Source organism: Acanthaster planci, linkage group LG15, assembly GCF_054643075.1.
Source record: "Acanthaster planci isolate LZ-2023a linkage group LG15, COTS_SCS, whole genome shotgun sequence".
Taxonomy (NCBI): Eukaryota; Metazoa; Echinodermata; class Asteroidea; order Valvatida; family Acanthasteridae; genus Acanthaster; species Acanthaster planci.
Window position 1 is genome coordinate 13522271 of NC_141791.1, and position 20525 is coordinate 13542795.

Genomic DNA, 20525 nt, shown 5'->3' on the forward strand with positions numbered 1-20525 from the left:
AATCATGTTTGGTCATGATAGAATGATGTACATGTCAGTTTCAGGTTCAGTTTAGAATCAGAGACATCTTGAAAGCAGAGTGAAGAACCTGAAAATGGTGCAGAAACAAGAGATTTTCTAAGTACTTTCCGAGTCAAAAAAATCTAGACATTTCTCCGATATCAGTCATTTAAATATTTTCCTCTCTCTGATAAATTCTCTATACTCCTGATGTTTTTCTCTTGAGTCGAAGCAGTTTGGAATTCAGAGAGTTAAATATGCTGCTTTGAAATTCATGTGTGAAGTATTTTTTTTTTTTTTAGGTGGACAGTTCAGAAAAAGCACCACTTCAGTAAATCATTTACATGTACATGTATGCCTAAAAACATTTCTGTCATTATTGTATGCACAATTATGAAAATATTTTAGCGTGCTGGTTTGATAAGCAATTTCCATTGTTATTCAAGGGTAGTATTACCGACAATATTCATTCAATAAAGTTTTGGGCTGGATGCTATTATAGTCCTTTAAGCATATCTTTAATTCACACTAATTTCTATTTTTCCCAGAAGTCTAGTCCCAGTCCTCTCCCCCACAATTATCGAGGGGGAAAAAAATTATCAAAATTCAGTAGACTCCAGCCACAGAATTTGATTTGCAAGTAAATACAGGGAAACACGGTTAAAAGCTGAATTGCCTCATGAATTTGTCACCTTCTCCTGGAGAACACTTTGTTGCCGGGGCCCCGGCCGATACAACAGGCCGTGCGAATCCCACGAGGCTGGCTCATTAAAAAGTGCCAATGCAAACCTGGCAAACGCCCAATTTTTCTCGTGGGATGGTCTAGGTCCTAACCGTCCTAACAACAGGGGGGCCCCTGGGCACCTCTGTGCAATCTTCTTCCTGCGTGAGCACCTTCCCAGCAAAAAATGCGCCGGAGGCGCGAGTTGTGTGCATGCAGTCAAGCGTGCATCCAACGACAGTGGTTGTGCAATCAAGCGTATGTTGCCTCTGCTGTTAGAGTGACAGTTTACTGTATTTGACATCAGATTATCAATATTTTTTCCAACCGGGATGTGTTTATTCGATTTCTTCTGTCATTCTCAAGGAAAGGTTCAAATAAATGGGGCCACGAGGCAGAGTTTAATCCTTAAAATTTTTTGTTTGTTTAAGTGATTGCAACTCTTTATTTGATCAGGATTTAGTGCTGTGAAAGTTGACATACATTTTTCCAAATGTGCATGGAAATAAAAATCCCATGCATATTTGTATTTCCTGATTGGTTAAAAGAGTGAAAATCATCATTGGTGTTTTGCCAGAAAGGAAATCAGAGATGTAAAATGTTACTGTTTCCTTGAACTATCCTGCAGGAATCTGGAGACAGGCAGCATAGTGGTTCCTCCTTGACCAGCACTGGAAGTGACAGCTCCTCTGGGTGAGTACAAACAACAAGCTGTTACCCCTGATCATCAGGCTTGTAGTAAATCCCGGAAAATTTGTCCAACCATGCACAGCAGTGCAGTTCCACATCACTTGCAATCTCATTTGACTATTGGTATATGTGAACATAAAAAACTACATATATGTTACCTGTATGTTTTTGGACAAATGTGGTAAAACATCTTGCTTGTGGACAGATGAATGTCCAAATGCATTTGGGCAGATACATGTAGGCATAATGAAGTCTTTTCTTTTTTCGGGGTGGGGATGTGTGAACAATGATTCAGTTGGTTAATTCATGTTTTGGAGAAGCCAGATGCTAGGAATGGATAAATTGGCATCACAAGAGGGCGCTGTTCAATGTGGCTGACTCCAGTCTACAGCAGAAAGTTTTGCATGACTTTCATGGCTCATGTGCTTGTGGTAATACAAATATGTACATGATGCATGTATCTGTCATTGGACAGATGCTTTTAACCTCATACTGAATTTTTGGTGAGTGAAGGATGCGGAAAGTCAACAGGAAACAAAAAGTGCATTTGACTTACAGTTACAAGTATAAACAGTTGAAGTAAGCAATTCAAAGGTTTCTTCAACCGGGGATGAGATTTGTCAGGCTTTTTCCAGATTTCAGAATTGTTCAAACAATTTTTTTTTAAATTTTGGAATATCCAAAGTTTAGCAATGTGAACTTGTGATGCGTAAAAGTTAATAAAGAACACAAGAAATGGGTTTGTTAAGGGATGCCTTTAGGGAAACACAAATGTACATCAAAGACCCTGCACCACTGTGGGGCCCGCAAAAGGTCTTGCGATTATGCTGTGGATTTTTAATTTTCCTCCAATCGCACCCTTTTTCAACAGATTTTTTTTTCTCAGCTTGTGAAAATCAGAAGTTCCAAAATTTCCAACATAAAAGCATACCTGCATTCTCCTTTTTTCAGTCATATTTGTCTGAAACCTTTTGAGTTCCTTATCTGAAACCTTTTGAGTTGTGGAAAAATCAAATACAAATGTTACTAGTCCTACTGACAAAATACTAGTATGCTCTGCCTTTTAGAAACAACTTTAAAAAGCCGGTTAAGACACTTTTCAATCCTTAAATTTCTAAGGGAGAAGTGTATTTTTGCTCTTGATTTTCATAACGGAAGATAGTCTGAGATCTGTTGAAATGTACTCAAAACTTTTTTCTTCCATTTTCGAGCTGTATTTTAAAAATTGTCTCTTCTCTAAAGTCCTGAAAGATTCTTGTGTTTTGTAAGAGTGGTTGTGTGTATAGGCAAAGACAACAATTGAAAACAAAGTGTGGTTAAAGACTGGCGTCGCAGGAACCCCGCTGCTGAATTCCCAATCGTAGTTTGCAATTGAAGAGGAAATTGAGGAATCCTTTAATGCAGATGCACCTCCCCTGATGAAGTCTCGCACAGCAATTTCTCTTGAAATAGCTCCATCCTTGAAAGAACATCTTCTCACTACATTAACTTTTATTTTTTGCGGGTCTGCCTCTCAGGAAATTTGAAATGTCAGCTGTTAAACACAATTTGTTGTTGTAAACTGAAAGGATGTTGGTATGACATTTACTCAAGCTCTTTTTTTTTCTTGCGAGTGTACCTTAGTAAAAAGTTAAGTGGAGATTGTTTTGTTAGGCAACAGTTTTAAGAGTTGGTGCTTTGCCAAAAACAAAACTCTGTCTGTCCAACATTTTAATTTACACGTGTTTTACTTGATTTCAAGAAAGAGGTTTGAGACACACGGTATCGGATAAGTTGATTTCCAGGAGTGTTTGTGTTGCTTGTTGTCAGGAAAATAATATGTATGGAATATTGATTTGTGACATTGCTGTATCCCCACCGCTCTTGCCAGTATCCAGACTGTTTAGACATCCCCATTTTGTGTTTCATGCTCTCATCTTGTGCTGGAAAATATTTGTGGCCGACTCACAAAATAGGGGCAGATTATACACGTATGTGAATGCTTGTAGCATTTCTGGAAATTTGGGAGATGGAGCAGTATTGTCTCGAGTGAATAGGACAAAACTGATTCAGAGCGATCACGAGCCAGTTTCCGCCAAGAACAATGTTTGATCAGCATGCACGTACATGACAGACGATTACGTACGGATTAAGGTTTGACCTTTCAAATGCCATCTATTTTAGGACTTTGATAGCCAAGCACATTCATTTTTCTTCCTGTCCTTGCACTTCTTGTAGCAACAGACGTCATGTTTTGGGTCCATGCCAGTTTTTTTTTTGGGGGGGGAGTTTTGAAGGTTGTGTGTTTTGGTGTTTTTTGAATAGAATGTAGTCAGAGTATGTTACTCTCAGAAATTGAATCCATTGAATTCATGCCTTAAGTTTCCGTCTTCTCTGAGAGAATTTTTCTCCAATTAAAATTGACATTTACAAGAGTAATAGAACTGTTCAAAGGTTCAACATGATCTTTTGACAAGTGGTACAATCTGGCATAGCATACGGGAAGCAGTCTGTTTCCTATCTTCTGCTTCCGTTGCTCGGTATAACTTCCCATTACCCAACAGATGTTGAAGGTCAGTTCCCCATGAATATAAGAGAAAGAAAGTCAACATTAAGAGGAGAGGGAAATGGAGACTGTGGTGTGTCAGACTTTGAAATTGACTGGCAAAACTTTGTAGGACCCATCATATCCTTCATCGGCCTTCAATCTGGGTTTGAAGTCAGCCCCAATGGAAGTGAGTAATCGACACCAGAGATTTCCTGGCCGGGGAACTCTGATTGGGCCGTACATGTAGTTCTCATTCCTCCTAACCAGAAAGAAACTGAAAGATAGTTCCACCTCATCAGAACCACATTTTGGCATTGAAGCCAGAGTCGGGGAAAATTTGGAACACAATTTGTGCCTCTGGATTATGGTGGTGTTGTGGATTCGATGCATTGTCACACCAGCTAACAGAGTGAAGGCATGCATGGCAAACAAAGCCTCCGGAGTTGGTGAAAAGCAAGCAGTGGGTGGTGTGCGGCAGAGTGGGCTGCAGTACCTTTGAAATTGTTTCAGCCGAGTTGGACATGTGGAAAAACAGCTTTCAGCAGTGCCAGCAGGAAATGACAATGGACGCACTGTGAAAGTACACCGTAAAGCAACAACAAAAGTTACTCAACTTCGCAGCATGCCCACATGCGCTCAAACTTATCAGGGTGTTGCTCAAACGTCTTGTGGGGGGTTTGTTAATCCGTTCTTGACGAAATAGGATAGGTGGTTGCTACTGATTTGGATCCTTCCCAAGTTGCTAATTAAAGCGCGGCTTATCACAAATTTGGACTGACTTTTCTGGGCCGGAGAGCAACATTTAAAAAGAGTTTCGTACATTGCTCTGCATTGGTGACTAAATGTGAAGCAATAGTGGAGAGAAGTGTGTGAGAGGCAAGGGGACTGGACTAGTTGTCTGCACTGTGAGCTGAACTTGTGTTTGTGCCTGGAAGTTAAGATGTCTGGCGTGCGTTGGAAAATCAAGAAATGGCGGAGAGGAGAGACTCGGAAAGGGTGAGAGAGTGATTTTTCTTATGTCAGTCACTTTTTCCTGCCATCCGAATGGTTGCTTATCCACTTACTCTATTACGGACTTCGTGTACTTGACCTTGGCATAACTTGCTCTTTACACTGGATATGTACACGTACTGGTACTAGTACATGAACAGTCTCATTGATGTGTACATTTGCTCTGTTTAGAGATTGTTGGTGTGTTTTAGGGCTTATTCGTTTCCTATCATTTCATTAATTATTTGCACTGCCTTATTTCTGTCTTTCTTTTGACATTTTCTACTTATTTGGTGTGTGTGTTGACACATTTTACTCAGTTTTATTTGCTCTTCCTAGTATGGTGATTTTTTAGAAATTAGTTCTTTTTTTTCAAGTTTAAGTTGCCCCATCCATTCACCTCTGTGATCCTTTCCCAATGGATGGCATCAGGGGCATGTCCAGGATAAATGACGAGGGTGGTCGTGCCAGTCTTGACCCACAACACACCCCATGATGACACAGACTAGATGTAGGATTCCTTAATTTTTTTCTGCCCTTTAATTTTATCCCCACCAGGTATCATCTTGCGCAAACTGCATATAATATATTATTGATCCCCACGCTCGTAATGATTCCAGGTCGGGCAATCATCGGCGGAGACTGCTTGTCTGGGACTTATCTACTCAAACAAAAAAAAAGTGCTTATGATGTCGTCAATCCTTTCGTCGGGCTCATTGTTAATTCATGTAAAGGGCTTATGCCACTGTGTAAATGCCATCCGAAAACTTATATATGAAATTTTTGATAATGGATATTCAGCAAGGGAATGGCAAAGCCAAAGAGGAAATGGATAATATGAGTAATGTTTTAATTGGTTAGACGTTACCGGAGAGGGAAACAGCTTGGTTATTATAGGTTAGGGGAGGTACATGTAGACCGTCTTGTGTGGTGCTGTGCCACATTTTGGAAATAGTTTAGAATTTTTTTAGCCTGGAGGACAATGTTGGGAATGATGACACAACATCTTGGATAGGGAACCAGACTGGGCCATTTATTAACAATTTGCCCAGGACTGTTAAAGCAACTCTTTCGATGAGTCTAGGAAAATGAGGCTACCAGCCCATGGTAAACATACAACCAATTTGAGGGTCCCACTTTGTACAAATTTCCCAAAAATAAAAGCTTGCCTTCCTGTTCAAGTAGTCCAACCCTCATTTTTTACAAAATCTCCCGTTCTTGGGCCATAAAAGAGTAGAGAAATTAAGGACAAATTGTAACTCGGTCTATCTAGGCTGTTCTGTGCCTGAGCATAGGTCCGCAGCCCGAGACAACTTCATGATTTGTGTTTGATTGCAACCAAGAACGTAAAGAAATTCAGATACGAAGAATTTTTTGCACCAGTTTTTTTTCCATAAGAAAAACTTGTGTGAGTGTTTGTTTGTTTTGTCAACGTACTTTATGCTTTGCAAAGATCATTCATGAGTTTTTTATTGTGTAAAAAATGTTAGCAATTTCCGTACTGGAACGTATCCTGTCAGTAATGTACCGGTACATGTAGGCGCGTGGGTGGCAGTAGGGATTTTGTTTGCCAGACAGTGCCCCATCATGCCTTGCATTCCAAAACTTTTTGGAATGACTTCACTGAAACTGGTGTGTCTTTGTAAATTGCAAGTGGGTTTTTTCCAAACTTGGTTTCTTTTGTAACTTTAGGCCTGTGAGTTGAGACCCTGCGGCCCAATGCAGCACTGTTGTCTGCCACAGAAGCAACAAGTTGTCTATACTCAGTCCCAAGCTTGGAATATGTTATCTTTGGTTGCCAGGCCAAATGTTAAGCCACAGTTGTGGAGCAATAGGTGAAGACCAGCCCAAGATGAAGTTCAGATTTTGGACTCCGGGAAATCCCCAAACCATCCCACTGTTCAAGTGATGGTTACCAAGTCTGATCTGTATTGAGATAAGTATGTTTTGAAATGCCAAAGTTAAAAAAAAAAAAACCTTTGGGAGAGCGACGTGTAATTCATTTATCAGTGAAGATTAATGATTTTTCGGTCCAAAGTCCATGTTTAGCCTGAAGGGGCTGTCCCTTTGTGACATATCAAAGGGCCAAATGCAGAACATAATATGTCAAATTAATGTCTGGCATACCTCTTTGTACATTCCACGTTTGGTAATGATAAGTGGGCGGAGCTTCGGCTGTTGCCAGTGGTATTGTGGCCTCAGGGCACCTCAAGGGGCGATTGCTTTGTCATTGTTGTACTTTTAGAACAAGTTGGACAACTTGTAAACAGAACATTTTGATTGTAGACAGTCCATAGTCCTCATGGTGTTTTTCACCGATGCCACTCGCCACACCTTTATTTACTTCCTTCAGATATTAAAATCACAGAGTGGTGTTCACTGTTTCAAATACTCTGTCAGTTTGCTTGAAGTTGAGCTCCACCTGTGGGAGACTGAGAGGGTTGTCTCAGGTGAAGTAGGACAGCCTTTTATCAGTGTTCCTGAACTTGGTTACAGTTTTCAGATATTGTCCATTGGATTCTTTAAATTCTCCTCCAATTGAAATCCAAATATGGATGAGGAGCATTGTGTTCATGACAAGGACAAAATTCCTCAGAGAAGGAGGTCCGTGCCGCATCACTTTGGCCGAACAAAGCAGAATTTCTCAGAGCAGTGGCATAGAGCGACAACTTGGTGCTCAGCGCTCACTGAGTCGAAGAAGTAAGTAGCAAAGAGACTCAGAGGCAAACAAAGGGGGGGGATTCACTTGAAAGAGCTGGGGTTGCATCTGTCACAAGTTGCTACTAGTCGCTGCAAGTCCAACATTAGTCATCCAGTCACAAGCTAAATCACAGACTGTTCAGATGAACTGTAACAGAAGTGACTGATCTTGTGACTGGAAGGGTGCTTGGCGACTTGTGATGAAGTTGACTACAGCCTTGCCCCAGACTTTGGCCAGTCTACTTGACTACCTCGGTTCCCAGACCAAACAAATCCTGATTGTGTTTATCACCCGTCAAATGATTGAGACTTAATCATCGTAGTAAATGAATGGCCGTGTTGAGACAACCAAATCGAACCCAAAATTTCACAGACAGAAACAAACTGAAAATCGTCCATTGTGATAACTAATGATGAGATGGGTTGAGTGAAGCCGTATGTGCAAAATGGGGCTCAGAGAAGGCGTTTTCAGGATGTCTCCACTTTTTTGGTGAGTAGTCGTGGGGCCAGGGATAAGAAGGCAGTCCTGTAAACTAGCCCCAGTCTGGGGCTAACCACGGCCCTGCTCATTTCAGGTATGCGTCTGGGTGCGCGAGCAGCTGTTTCAGGTGGGTGAAGAATGTTATCGGTGTCTTGTATGCACAGAAATTGTGACCTCAGTTGTGACTGCGGTCGGTTTGTGTGTCTTGAGGGGAATGAGAATACGACAGACCAACCCACGTCACATTTGGCATTCCATGGGTCTTCTCGACCATACAAAATGGAAGTCATGGCGGTATAAAGATGACTCACTCTATTAGTTGGTCCAGCCATGGTCCAGCTGTGGAAAGAAATGCCCAGCAATTTCTGGCTTTTATTTTGACTGAAATGGTTCAACCTTGCATTGTGATTCGTTTGTTTCCCTGGTAACATGAGTGAACCGACAGCTACCATTACAGGTGGCCATTTTGGATGCCCAAGTTTGTTATGAACATGAAAATACAATCAAGAATTAGAAAATAACTTAGAAGCCCTCTTTTCCAATTTTGCATTTGCACAATTTGCATACCTAATTTTTTTCAAATTAATTTTTAAAAACTTCACAGAGAGCATAAAGTTAGACTGTGTTGCGTAAGGTCCCTGTGCCAAAATTTGCTGTGTTCACTGAGCTGCGACTGTATCCTGGATACAGTCAGTCAGTCACCTCAGTCCCCCCCCCTTCTCATCATGTGATCGCCCGACCCATAGTCCTTCTGACCTTGGGCTTTCTAACTCCAAGCCATAACCTGGAGATGGACCAACAACTTTCTATTTTTATCCAATCATGCTTGTTCTCTCAGTAAAGCATTTGTATCCTATGGTCTGACTCCAATGGCAATGGAAAATTTTCAGGAGGGGTTAATATAAACCATGAATGGCCAGGGTCACAAATAGACAAGGTTTAGTCCGCTGGATAAATATATGATAGGGCTTTTCCCCTGTCGTGACATGCATGAAATATACTTTTCAGCGTAAAAAAAGAAACCTGAATTTACTGAATCAGTGTGGTATGGCCGGCTCTGGGGATTTTTAGTTGGAAAAACCCCTCTTGGAAAGGCCCCGCTGCTGGTTCACTTTGACCGTTCTTGATCTGTGCCCCGCTGAGCTAGGTTTTGAACCTTTCCAGAGTTGAATTGTATTCCTGAACAGGAAGTAGTCGTTCATGCTCGGTAAGTCAGCTCTTATGTTAACAGGGTATTTCCCAGTGATGTCATTGGATCGCCTGGAAGTGTATTGTTCGGTGAGAAACTGAAAAATTCTGGTGCCCAGTTTGCCCTTGAAATATTTTGCTGTTAACTTCCTCATGCTTAGAAGCTAATAATGGTTAGACTTGGTTGCTCTTTGTAATTGGATGGTGCTGTGCCGCATCATAAATTTTGATGAAATCTGTTTGTTTACATGCACAAATCCCATCCGAACTTGTAAAGACACCAAGCCTTAAAAGCAGGATTTCTGGTTGCTCAGACGTTTCTGTGCTGTTCAAGTTTATGCAACTGGGGCATTTCTCACCAAAGTTCTGTTACATACCGAGCAAAAAAGGAAGAAAAAGGGTTACCAGCAGACTATTACTGGAGACCGGTTACCCGCTCATTTCTGCGTAGCACAAATTTCTGCCAAGCAATGTTCTACTTGATTTGTCTGCATGTCTGTGGAGCCGTTTGCTTGCCATTGCTGGGTCATTGTTGTAGAAAGGTCCTTTCACTCGTCCAGTAACAAGTCCTTTCAGAAGGCCAGTCGTATAAGTAAACGGGTGAACAGTGACAAGAGAACACTTTGGTCACAGGTCCTTTACGTAGCTTGTGACTTGGTTTTAAGACTGAATGACTTGTGGCCAGCTTGCAGACTTGTGATGGACTTGATTACATCGTTGACCATTGGTTGGCACAGAGGGCAAATATTCACCTCATCGCATCAAGCAGTACAATGAGAACGAGAAAGAGGCCGCAGAATTTGCATAAAGGAACTGTAGACACTGAACGATGGAAAGCGTGCATTCAAGCATCAATTCATTGGGCCAGGAAATACGCTAAAAAAGACAGGGTCTATTTCGTGAAAGAATTTTTCTATGTGTACCTGTGCCAGAGTTCATGACATGATAAAAAGCAGCATGCCAGGCTAGACCTGTGTGTTTCTGTCTATTGTGGATGAAAACCTTGATGGAATGAAGATCGGGCTTGTGCAGATGTCCCCGTGTCCTTTGAGCCTGAAATCCATTGTTATGGAATTTGGTTGGCTGGTCACATGTTTACATATTGACTTCTGTGTTTTTTCATTCAATCATTTGCTCGTTTTTTTTCTTATTTTCCTTTAGTCTTTCTGTTAGTGTGCATGGCTGCTCATGAGAATATTCATCCCAGCTATTCAAACCTCAGTCAATAATTTTTTTTATTAAAGAAAAAAAGAAATAAAGTTATCCTTCAGAGCTTGTGTTGGTATTCCCTTCACATGGGCATATACCACCACAAACGAAAAAAACGAAAGGATCCAAAATGTTAACATTTCAGTAATATTCTCACATTTCTGCCCCCCCCCTTGGTGGCACCTTGATTCCAACCACAAATTCAGTTGTAACAACTTGCAGAATACGCGTAGCCTCACTTTGAAACCCATTGTGTGCATGGAGTGGGTTGTGTTACCGGTTTTCGGAGCCCACAGGTTAAACTTTCAACTGTCCGTACCTTGGAAAGTTTCCACCAGTATGGTGGACACCTTGCATTTTTCCTGAATTTTTACTTCCTGTTCTGGGCTTTTGATTTGCTTTGAAGTAGTTATTTATGTAAAGCGAGCAGAAGGTGCAGTAGGTCTGTATGAAAGCATGTGATGGGCTTGTGGTGTTAGCTCAAAAGACAATTTTGCTCCTGTTCTTTGTCTGTTGCTGGTCTTTCTGCACGTCTGTTTTTTGTTGCCCAGTGAATCGAGGCACCATGGGCGGTTGCTGCAGACAGGCCTGGCATGTCACTTTGTCGAAAATACGAGGAAATGTCCGGTAATGTGAGAACTGCGGCTGTGGGACTGATTGAAGTAATTTGTAAATTCAGAAATCAACGTTTTGGCTGTTGCTGGCGATTGTGGCTTGAAGTCAAGGAGGTAGCCCTAAGTTGCCGTGTGAAAAATGGCACACAGATGGTTGAGACGGATGTCCCTTTCGGCTCCCAACTTGGGCACAGAGACATTACAGACAAATGAGTAAGTACAGGTTGTGTGCACGTGACTCAGGCAGTGCCTCCTGGGGTCCATGTCAGAGGTTGTTTTTATGTTTTGGGGACTGGAGCTACAAATGAGGAGCGGGTCCAGTTTGAAGTCTTAGCTCTTGGAACAAAGTTCCAGGTGTCTGGAGACTTCCTCGGTGGCCAAGGGAATCACAGGTTACATTTGGCAGACTCGGACAGCATCGGTGATGATGTCATCATTAGTGGCTGCGGCGGTTCATTCTCCAAGGATCAACCTTGCCGCTTTGGTTCTGCCCCCTTTTGGCACCCATCTGAATGCATTGATAGCAAACGAGCAGTTGCAGAGGTGCAACGTATTCTTGGTGTTGAGCCTCGCGTTTTAGTTAGGGTTGGATTTTGGATATTGATCCGTAAATTTGTTCTTTTTGTCTTTTTTTCCCACACAGGCCGACATCTCCGGAGCACGCAATGAGCACAACAACAGAGGATGGAGGTAAGATATCAGAGCTTATTTATCCAAAACTTTGCTCACTTTCTGGGTGCATTTCTGCCCAGAAACTTCAAGTACTCCATCCAAAACTAATTCCTCCCCTTCCTGTCTATTGAAATCACTGAAAAGTCACATAGATTGATCCCGGACCAGGATAAGATTCCACCGCTTTGATGACATCATACTAATTACATTGAGTGCTACATGCATCTTTAGCTAACAGGTGTTGTGGCTTAAAAAGGCATGTGCACTTTGAGTACAGGTGTGATGTTACCAAGATCGAAACACCCCTTCAGATTGTTCTGTAAATCTGCATTTTATGAGAAGAGAACGGCAGCTCTGAAAGATGGTGACTGCTCAAAAGCCCTTTTCTTGCCCCACACAAATTTGTCGTTGGCCTCGTAATTTTGCCGAACTATGTTCTCCAGAGCAGGTGATATTTTTGTCCCTTTTTTTCCGCTAGTGAAGATGTTGCTTTTGATTGATCATTTTCCCTGGGGTGCAATGATTTGATAGTTGTGCAGGATCATCAATAATGTGCGATGGAGTCATTTCTGGGGGAGGGGGGCGATAATTTACAGAGCTGTCATAGACAGCCACTGGCGGAAACCGCTTTAACCACGCATTTCCTGTCTGGTACGAGTAAGGATGAGTTATTTTCCCATTGACCACAAACGACCGAGGGACAGGAACAGAAGGGGAAGAAAGGAAAAAAACCCTGTCATCGAAGAGCACAGAGTCAGGAAACCAACTCCAGATGACAGGTCCCCCCGCTAGGTTTTTTTTTTGCAGTGACACACCTGATGGAGAAAGTGATATGTCAAAAAGATATCATCACGATTAATTACTCTGGATTTTCGGGGCTATTCAGTCGTTTTACACTCGCTACTGGATTTTTCTGCCAAAGACATTTCCAGATTCAGTTGGAATACCGCACTTGAGGCCAAAACTGCATCCCTGTTTAAACGTGTCTTTCAAAATACTTCCCTGTACATTACAAATGTAAACTGAGTCCTTGAAATTACCACTCCAAAAATTGTTCTTTCAAACCCCACAAAACAAAGGAAAGATATTAAGTTTGTAGCAGTCAGGACTATGTACTATTGAATGTCAGGACTATGTACTATTGGATGTCAGGACTATGTACTATTGAAATATATGTTACGGGAGACCTATTAAGATCATTCATCATATCAGTGTTCAAAAACAATTATGAATCTGAACTCGTAGAAATGGGTAATCTTCTCAGGCCCCCTGTGAGAAATTGATTGAAGGTCATGGTGGGGAATTTCCATTATGTCTAAATTCAGCTTTTTTACAAGATGATGAATGAAAGAATGTGGCATCTATTTCAGCAAATAAATAATAGGCACGTGGGAAATTTGCATAAGCAGTGACTGTCTGGGTAGGTACTCTCGAGGAGACCCAACCCACACTTAATGTGGGGGAGGATTTTTTTACAAGATGATGAATGAAAGAACATGGCATCTTTTGAGATGACATAAGACCTGAGCTGTCTGGATACATCACGGGCTACAACGTAGTCAAGACGGGGAAAATACTGGAGTGCTGAAGACATCATTCTTTCAATAGCGTTGTCAATGGTATATTGATGTACACTAGTCTTGAAGTCATTCCAAGGTCCGAGGCATTCAAGAAACGGCATGTTGAACGATAGAGAACGTCAAAATTGTGTCACCTTTTTGATACGCAAGCGAATTTGATTGGGATCATGGTCACAATCCTTTAAGTAAGATTAAACCAAATCCTTGCATACTGCACCTCTTAAAAATTTGGTGAACCTTCATTAGAATTGACAATTCAATTAAAAGCTCAAACAAAATTTCCCAGCTTTTCTGACCCCTTGAAAATAGATTTCCCCAAATTTTCCATGGAAAATTTCCACCGCCTCCCACCTTTGGCAGTCTGGTTACGGGGCATTTGCCTTGAATGCCCCCTTCAGGCTGCTACAGATTTGTTGTGAAAGTTAGCCAGAAAAGTCTGCGCACAACTCTTCGGTGTGCACTACCTGAGGTTTCCCAGATACATTACCTCAGAAAATTCATTTGATTTTGTTTCCTTTTTCGATGGTGAAAGTGAAAGATCAGCCATCCGTTGTAATTTCCACCGATAATTTAACCACCAACAATGTACATGTATGTCGTGACACCTGGGTGCAAAGCGTGCGCATGTGACCCGCTCCGTCAAAATGAGTCACATATCACTGGAGCTACTTTTGACTGTGACTTTGTATTAAATTGAGGAATTTGAGCTCTTTGTTTTAATGCGTCATTCAGTTTAACACAACGAAAAAGGACGTTCTGCAGATATTAAAATGCTGAGGATTCCTGTTGCTTAAACACTGCTCGAGATTCATCCAAAGGCCTTTAACTCCAAAGTGGCTCTGGTGACATGTGACTCGTTTTCACAGAGCGGGTTACACGGACCAACCTTGGGTTCTAAAACTACTGGAAGTTGGTTATATGTACCCCGCATTGTTACTCCACTGTCTCTTTTCTCTAGGCTTATGAAAGTGCAGTCCCTAAAAAAAGTCAGCATTCACAGATTTTGATTGTATCGACGTATGACTCACCATTTTTGTTGGGGCAAAACGAGATCAGTACGGTCACAAAGCTGGTGACCATTGCTTGTACTTTAACTCAATATAGAGCAAGTGTAATACACTCAAGGTTTATAGCAGAGAAGTTGTCAAGAACAATTTCCTGGTTGGCTTCATGGAACAAGAATTCATGTAGAACCACAAGCTGGCGGCTAGAAAGCCAATCTAGGGTTCTAAAGCTTGAGGAAAAGCGCAGGGAAGTATCAAAAGATTTTGTAGCATTCTGCCATTAGTGTTGTGTTGGTAATACATTAATATGAACGGCAAATTAAAGGATTTGAACAATCAATCGCATTCTTCGATTTTTTTGGGGGGGGACGTGGAGGTTGTCACATGACCATGTCAAATGTGTCATTAGTTCCTCATCCATCCCAGACGTGACATTAATGATACATGTACATCATTTCCTGCTGTGGTAGCAGCAGATGTTTTCTTTGGCACATCCATTGCCATACTCATGTTCTGAATATCGTAGACAGCACACCAAAACACGCATATTGGTTGAAGGATGTAAAGTTTTTATAGGGAAGTTCCACACTCAAGCGCCTTCTTGTGTCCTGTTTTTTTTTTTATTTCCCTTATTTGGGTCCCTGGTCATCGAGAGTTGACTCAGCCACGTTCAGTTATTATTAATAAATACATTACACGATTACCCCTTACTCATGATATCAGTTCAATTAAAGGTTTGAAGCTTATTCACTCTGAGAGAAGTTTTGAACTTCATTCCATTGATGCTACAATTTGTTGTGTGCCCGGCAAAAGGTCGTAAGCGTGCTTACGCCCTTTTGCCTGAAAGCATGATCACAGTAGAAAAAATGTTCCCGGTAAAAGGGTGTAAGAAACACACTCTCTTTATTTAGTAAAAACGGATAAAATTTGCCATAAAATCAACACAGGCTTTGCAAAAAGCAACCTTTGAACAACTTATCAAATGACTTGGAAATTTTTTTTGTGTAACTATTTGCAAAGAAATCTTTATATTTCATTTAAATAAAACAGTTGCATACAAACGTCCTTTGGCTGGGAAATTTTTTTTGCAGCGATTATGCTTCCCGGCAAAAGGTTGTAAGCGTTTACGACCTTCTTCCTGGCACCTGACAATTTGATGTTAAAACACATTTTTCTCCAGATTTTTTGGCCCCCCCTATAATTCGAGTTTACTAGCTGTGAGTCCCTGACACAGTTTTCCAACTCATCCATCACCTATTGGATGATTATTATCAATTAACTTGGCTGACCTGCCAAACTTGGCCAGCAGTGACCTCGATCAAGGTCATCTTGCCCACTGTGGCCATTTCACCACTGGTCTCTGATTTTGAGAAGACAGGAGACCCGCCCATAAATGTGCGAGATTTTGGTGCTCATTCCCGGCTTGATAAGTAGACACATCGATTGGGCATGATAAGCAACAACAGCTGCCATCATTGGCCCCGACAAGATGATCTCATAGAATTCTTAGGATTGGTTCCCACCATTCTTACCTGTACGAGGTTAGGTCGCACTGGAATGGTGCCAGACTGTCAGAAGCCTGACAGTAAAAGATTTGCAGATTTTGAGTCTTGATTTTTCTACTGCTTCAATCTGAACAGTTGCTCATCCCCATTTGATCAGACCATTTCCACGGTGTTCTTTGACAGTTTCTAAGCAACAAATACTGCTCAGGAAATCCACATGCTAAGCAAAAATGAGATAAAAATCAGTCATAGTGAATAGAGAATGAATTACTTCATAGCTGGTAATCAATTTTTTGCTTAGAAGATATTTTCTCTGCGTAGCAATTTTCCACACTCTAAAGCTCTGTATAAGCAGAAGTTCCTCGTTTCTTGAATCCAGCTTTTCATGTTTTTTTTTCTGTCTTGGCGGATTAGCTGCTTTTGGGATGCCCGAGACCAAGAAGAGCCGCGCCTCCAGTCTGAAGAACTTCATGAGGTTCCATCTGTCTAGCAAACCAAAAGAGGAAAGTGTCAGCCCCAGGCCGACCCGTAAGACAGGTAAGCAAGAGAAAGGAGCTTGGTTTTGAAGAGATTCTTCTTCCAAACTGGATTGTTTCACCTAAACTAGAATCAGGGAAGTGCATGATAATATAAAAAGAGAGCAGTATTGTTTTTTGAAATAGGCACACTGTTTTCTCAATGTTTGGTTCGATTTGAAATCAAACCAGCTGTGAGCTGTGACTTTGTGACGTTTACCGTACTATTTTGTCTTACTCCAGATTGTCTTGTTGGAAGGTCAGTGAACTCACTACCTCACCTTAGGAGTGGCTCCCCCTTAAACATAGAAATCGAAAAAGTTTCAGCCTGAGACGTGTCTGGTTAAATGAAGTTCAAAAAGTTCAAGAACTGCCCCTCATAATTCTCACCTTGGAGGGATACAGCACTATCCTTCAATTCCAAAGTTGGGATTTCTTTCCCTCATTTTGCAGCTGGGCAAAATACCAAATCAATACCATTCTCCTCCCTCTCTGTCTTGAGCAGCAATTAACCTCCCGTCGACCCAAAACGCATCATCGACTGTACACCCCCATAAATATCATTCCCCTCATGAAACCAACCATCCAATAGACTCTCACACCTCCTTCGTGTAAGACGGTCGGGGAGCCACTCACTCAAAGCCTAATCGACCGGGGACCCCACTCTGTTGCTCAGGCCCAGTTAAAATTGGAGAGGAAAATCATTACTCGCACTTTGTCTTTGCTGGAATCTTGCAAAGTACTTATTCCATTTGAGGACTTTTATCTCCAGGAATTGGAGCAATCCAAAGCACTCTTTTGTAGCCCCCCTCTTGAAAATATTCCTGAAATGATTTCACAACTGAGTCTCAAATGCAGCCGTTTAAGTCCTCAGTGAAAGCTGGCAGGACTCTGGCGTCACCCGATATATCCCCAATGGGTATTGATTTATTGTTTTATTGAGCTGGTTTGATTTCCTGAGCAGAGAGCGATGCTTGGGTGGCATCACATAGCTCAGGATAAAAAAAAAAACCACCTCCGCCAGCCACTGTATTTCTAAAATTAAGCTCAGTACGACATAAAAAGAGAGTAAGGATACGAAACTGGAAGGACAGAGGATGGTGTGTTTGGTCGTTAATCAAAGGATGGGAAGATACAAGGTGTCAGAGCTGTGTCATTAATTGAGGTAATGGTTCCTTGTGAGACACAAAAGCTCATGCTATTTTGATTTGAATGAGTTATGAGCACTGAGCTCTGACATTTTCCTTTGTTGTTTTTTTTTTGGGGGGGGGACATCATCTTGATGACAGCAGAAATCGGCGGGTGGGGAAATCCAAGTTTGCAGACAACGAGGTGCATAGCTTGTCTCTGTGTTCATGTGTTTGCAGATTTCGATAGCAAGTATGACGAGGAAATCAAAGTGCTCATGAACCAGCTCAAAGAGGGCAAGTTGACCCAGGAGGAGGTCTGTGAAAAGGTGGGTCGCGGCCCTTCTGTGGTAAACATGTTTTCAAATTTCTGTAGTCACACTTATCCAGTTTTCTAAGGAATTAACAAGTAGTTTGGGATTTTTAGAAATCACATGTTGCTAGCTCCCTAAAGACAAAGTAAAATTCAGCTCTTGTGACTTACCTTCAAGAGCTTTTTTTGTTTGCATGTGGCACGTAATGCTTGCTGATATCAGTACTTGTCCGTGGTGAGTAAGTGTGAAGTATGCAAGATATTTATCTGAGTGAGATTCAGATTTTCATCTGAATATATAAAGTCAGAGTTTCATTTGAATGTGCACAAAAAATAAGATATTCAGCCGAATCTGCATAAACATCTGCTTTTTGTCTGTGCACCAAAAATAAGATTTTGGGCGAAAAGTATATAGGTTTTCGTTTGAATGAGTGCAAAAATCAGATTTCTATCTGATTTTACACAGTCATTAGAATTTATGCAACCTTACACCTGCCGTATGCACTCAGCAACAGTGGTCTTCAAGGTTTATCCTGCCTTTTTTTCTCCACAGAGGGTGAAATTGTGCACAGAATTTGTAGGGTTTTGTTTGGATTTGATTTGAATAATTGATGCTCATTAGAGCGAGGAATCGGTGAAATAAATTACCTTTTCCGCAAAATGAATCAACAAGGAAGCCGCCAACAAATGTACACCTTTTCTGTAACCTCCATAGCTTCAACAACACCAAGACTCTCTCTCTCTATGTTTGAGTAAAAGCATCAAATTTTTTCTTGCTGTAATGCTGCTCTCTGTAGAATGAGACAGAGTGACATGATAAGTGAATTGTAGGTAGTCTGTCAATTTCCATCAAGTCGACCACTTTGGCCCATTACTTGGTGGATGCATCCTCCGATAGCGGGCCTCGCTCGCACAAACCCCGGCTGCTTCACAAGAGAAAAAATAAAGCATCATTTGCCTTGTCACGTCAGATTACCAATTAGTGTTCTGTTACACCACCGTGGGGCCGCACCGGTTCCCGCAAGTGGAGGGAGCCGGATAGGTAGTGCTCGAGCACTTTTTGGTCGGTCCTCATCCACCTCCTGGCGCAACGGGGCATAACCGGCAAAGATCAGTCCAATCTGATCTGCCGCTTCCGTTTCCTTGTTTCGGAAGGAATACTCCAGTGTCTTAATTCTCCAAAGCCTTCTGCCGGCCGTGGCGCTCGACGGCTTGAGTTTTCATGCTCAGAGCTCGAATTAGTTTGCAAAAAGAACAAGAAAGTTTGTAAATGGGCAAAGATGTGCAGAAGACGAGGGCTCAGAAGAAGAAAAAAAAAATTGAGTTTTGCCAGGGGGCTGAAAGTAGAGCCTACTAGAACTCAATGACGCGTAGCCCGTCCATTGTCCGCCCTGACCATTTTATCCCCTTTCAGCAGCAATATGGCAGCAATTTAAGGACATTTGCAGAGAGATAATGCATCGACTCTCAGATTTCGAGCTCATGTTTCCCTCCTCTCTAATAAAAGTAAAAAGAACCATCCCGTCTCGGATTTAATTGTGGCCAGGGACAATAGAGTGACACGGCCTCAGTGGGGTGTAGGAAAAACAAAAATGGCTCTCTGGTTGCGACTGGAGAGAATCGAGAGAGATCCGAGTCGGTCTGGAGAGTGGAATGGAAGAAGAGGAGTGGAGAGATGGAAACGGGGAAAATAGGAGCTGTGAAGTGAAGACAGAGAGAGAGAGAAAAGGCAACTCTGAATTAATGTGATAACAACGAGAAATTGACATTGATTTTTCTTGTTGGGAGTGAAAAATGCATCCTCCAGAGTGCATCTTGCATGGCGGGGATCTATCCTCGTGCACGCCTTCCTTATTTTTTTTTTAATCGAGCTGAAGTGCAAATGAAAATAAGGTTTGGAAGAATGTGCCGTTGCAGTGTAAACAACTAGCAGGGTTCATGACACAATTTGATGGGGGGTGTGTGTCAGTAGAAAAGCCCATCACGGACGAGCTCGCACTATTCATGAATTGGGGCGTTTTACGTTACAGAAAAATGATACTCGTCTGACTCAAGCGGCAGTGGCCCAATGAGATGAGGACCAGGGCAAATCATTTCAGTAATTTCTCAGGCTTCCATAAAAAGAACGATGGAACTATTTTACTTTCTAGATACCCACGTGCCCTCCCAACAACAGTAGCAATTCGCGATACATTGCATCACCGATTGAAATTATTGGCAGATTGAAGTGTTTTTCTGGCTAAACATTGTCGTTTCGCAGAAGCCATTTTGAAGGGATGCGTGTTTGTGTTTTGTTTCGGTTCATGCACACAAGTAAACTTCTTGAGCACCGGAGTGACTGAAAATGACAAAGGCATCTTCAAAATGGCCGCTGTGTGCAAACTGTCCATTCCCGCGAGAGATCAACACAGAATTTGTGAAGGGTTAAAAACCATTTACATTTGACTCAGTTCACAAATCCTATTTTATCCCTTGCTTTAACCAGAGTGTCAGTCAGCATCTCTGCTTGTTTGTCCATAGCACTTAGACTGAATTGAGAAAAAAAGGGGGCTTTGATTTTTGGAGGAGGAGCACATACAGAATTGAATTATTTTTTTCTAGTTCTTCTTTGCCTGGCCTGTTCTCCATATTCTGTCCCAGCATTTCCGTTATTTCCACGTCCTGGGGGCGAGGCAGAACCAAATAACCA

The 20525-nt window shown here is 41.8% G+C and overlaps 1 protein-coding gene across 8 annotated transcripts in view; it reads left to right on the forward strand.

Annotated features, from left to right (window-relative positions):
• The window catches only part of LOC110978845 (SAM and SH3 domain-containing protein 1-like), a 104510-nt gene that overhangs the window by 65342 nt on the left and 18643 nt on the right, over positions 1–20525 (forward strand). For 5 of the 8 annotated variants that reach the window (XM_022234134.2, XM_022234136.2, XM_022234135.2 and 2 more), the window contains 4 exons: positions 1350–1414; positions 11764–11810; positions 16296–16418; positions 17764–17852. In XM_022234134.2, the coding sequence (XP_022089826.2) occupies positions 1350–1414; positions 11764–11810; positions 16296–16418; positions 17764–17852 (324 nt within the window). Of the gene's footprint in view, positions 1–1349; positions 1415–3683; positions 4935–7222; positions 7629–10845; positions 11334–11763; positions 11811–16295; positions 16419–17763; positions 17853–20525 lie in introns of those variants that run through there. The other 3 variants (XM_022234140.2, XM_022234138.2, XM_022234139.2) reach the window with 3 other exon arrangements.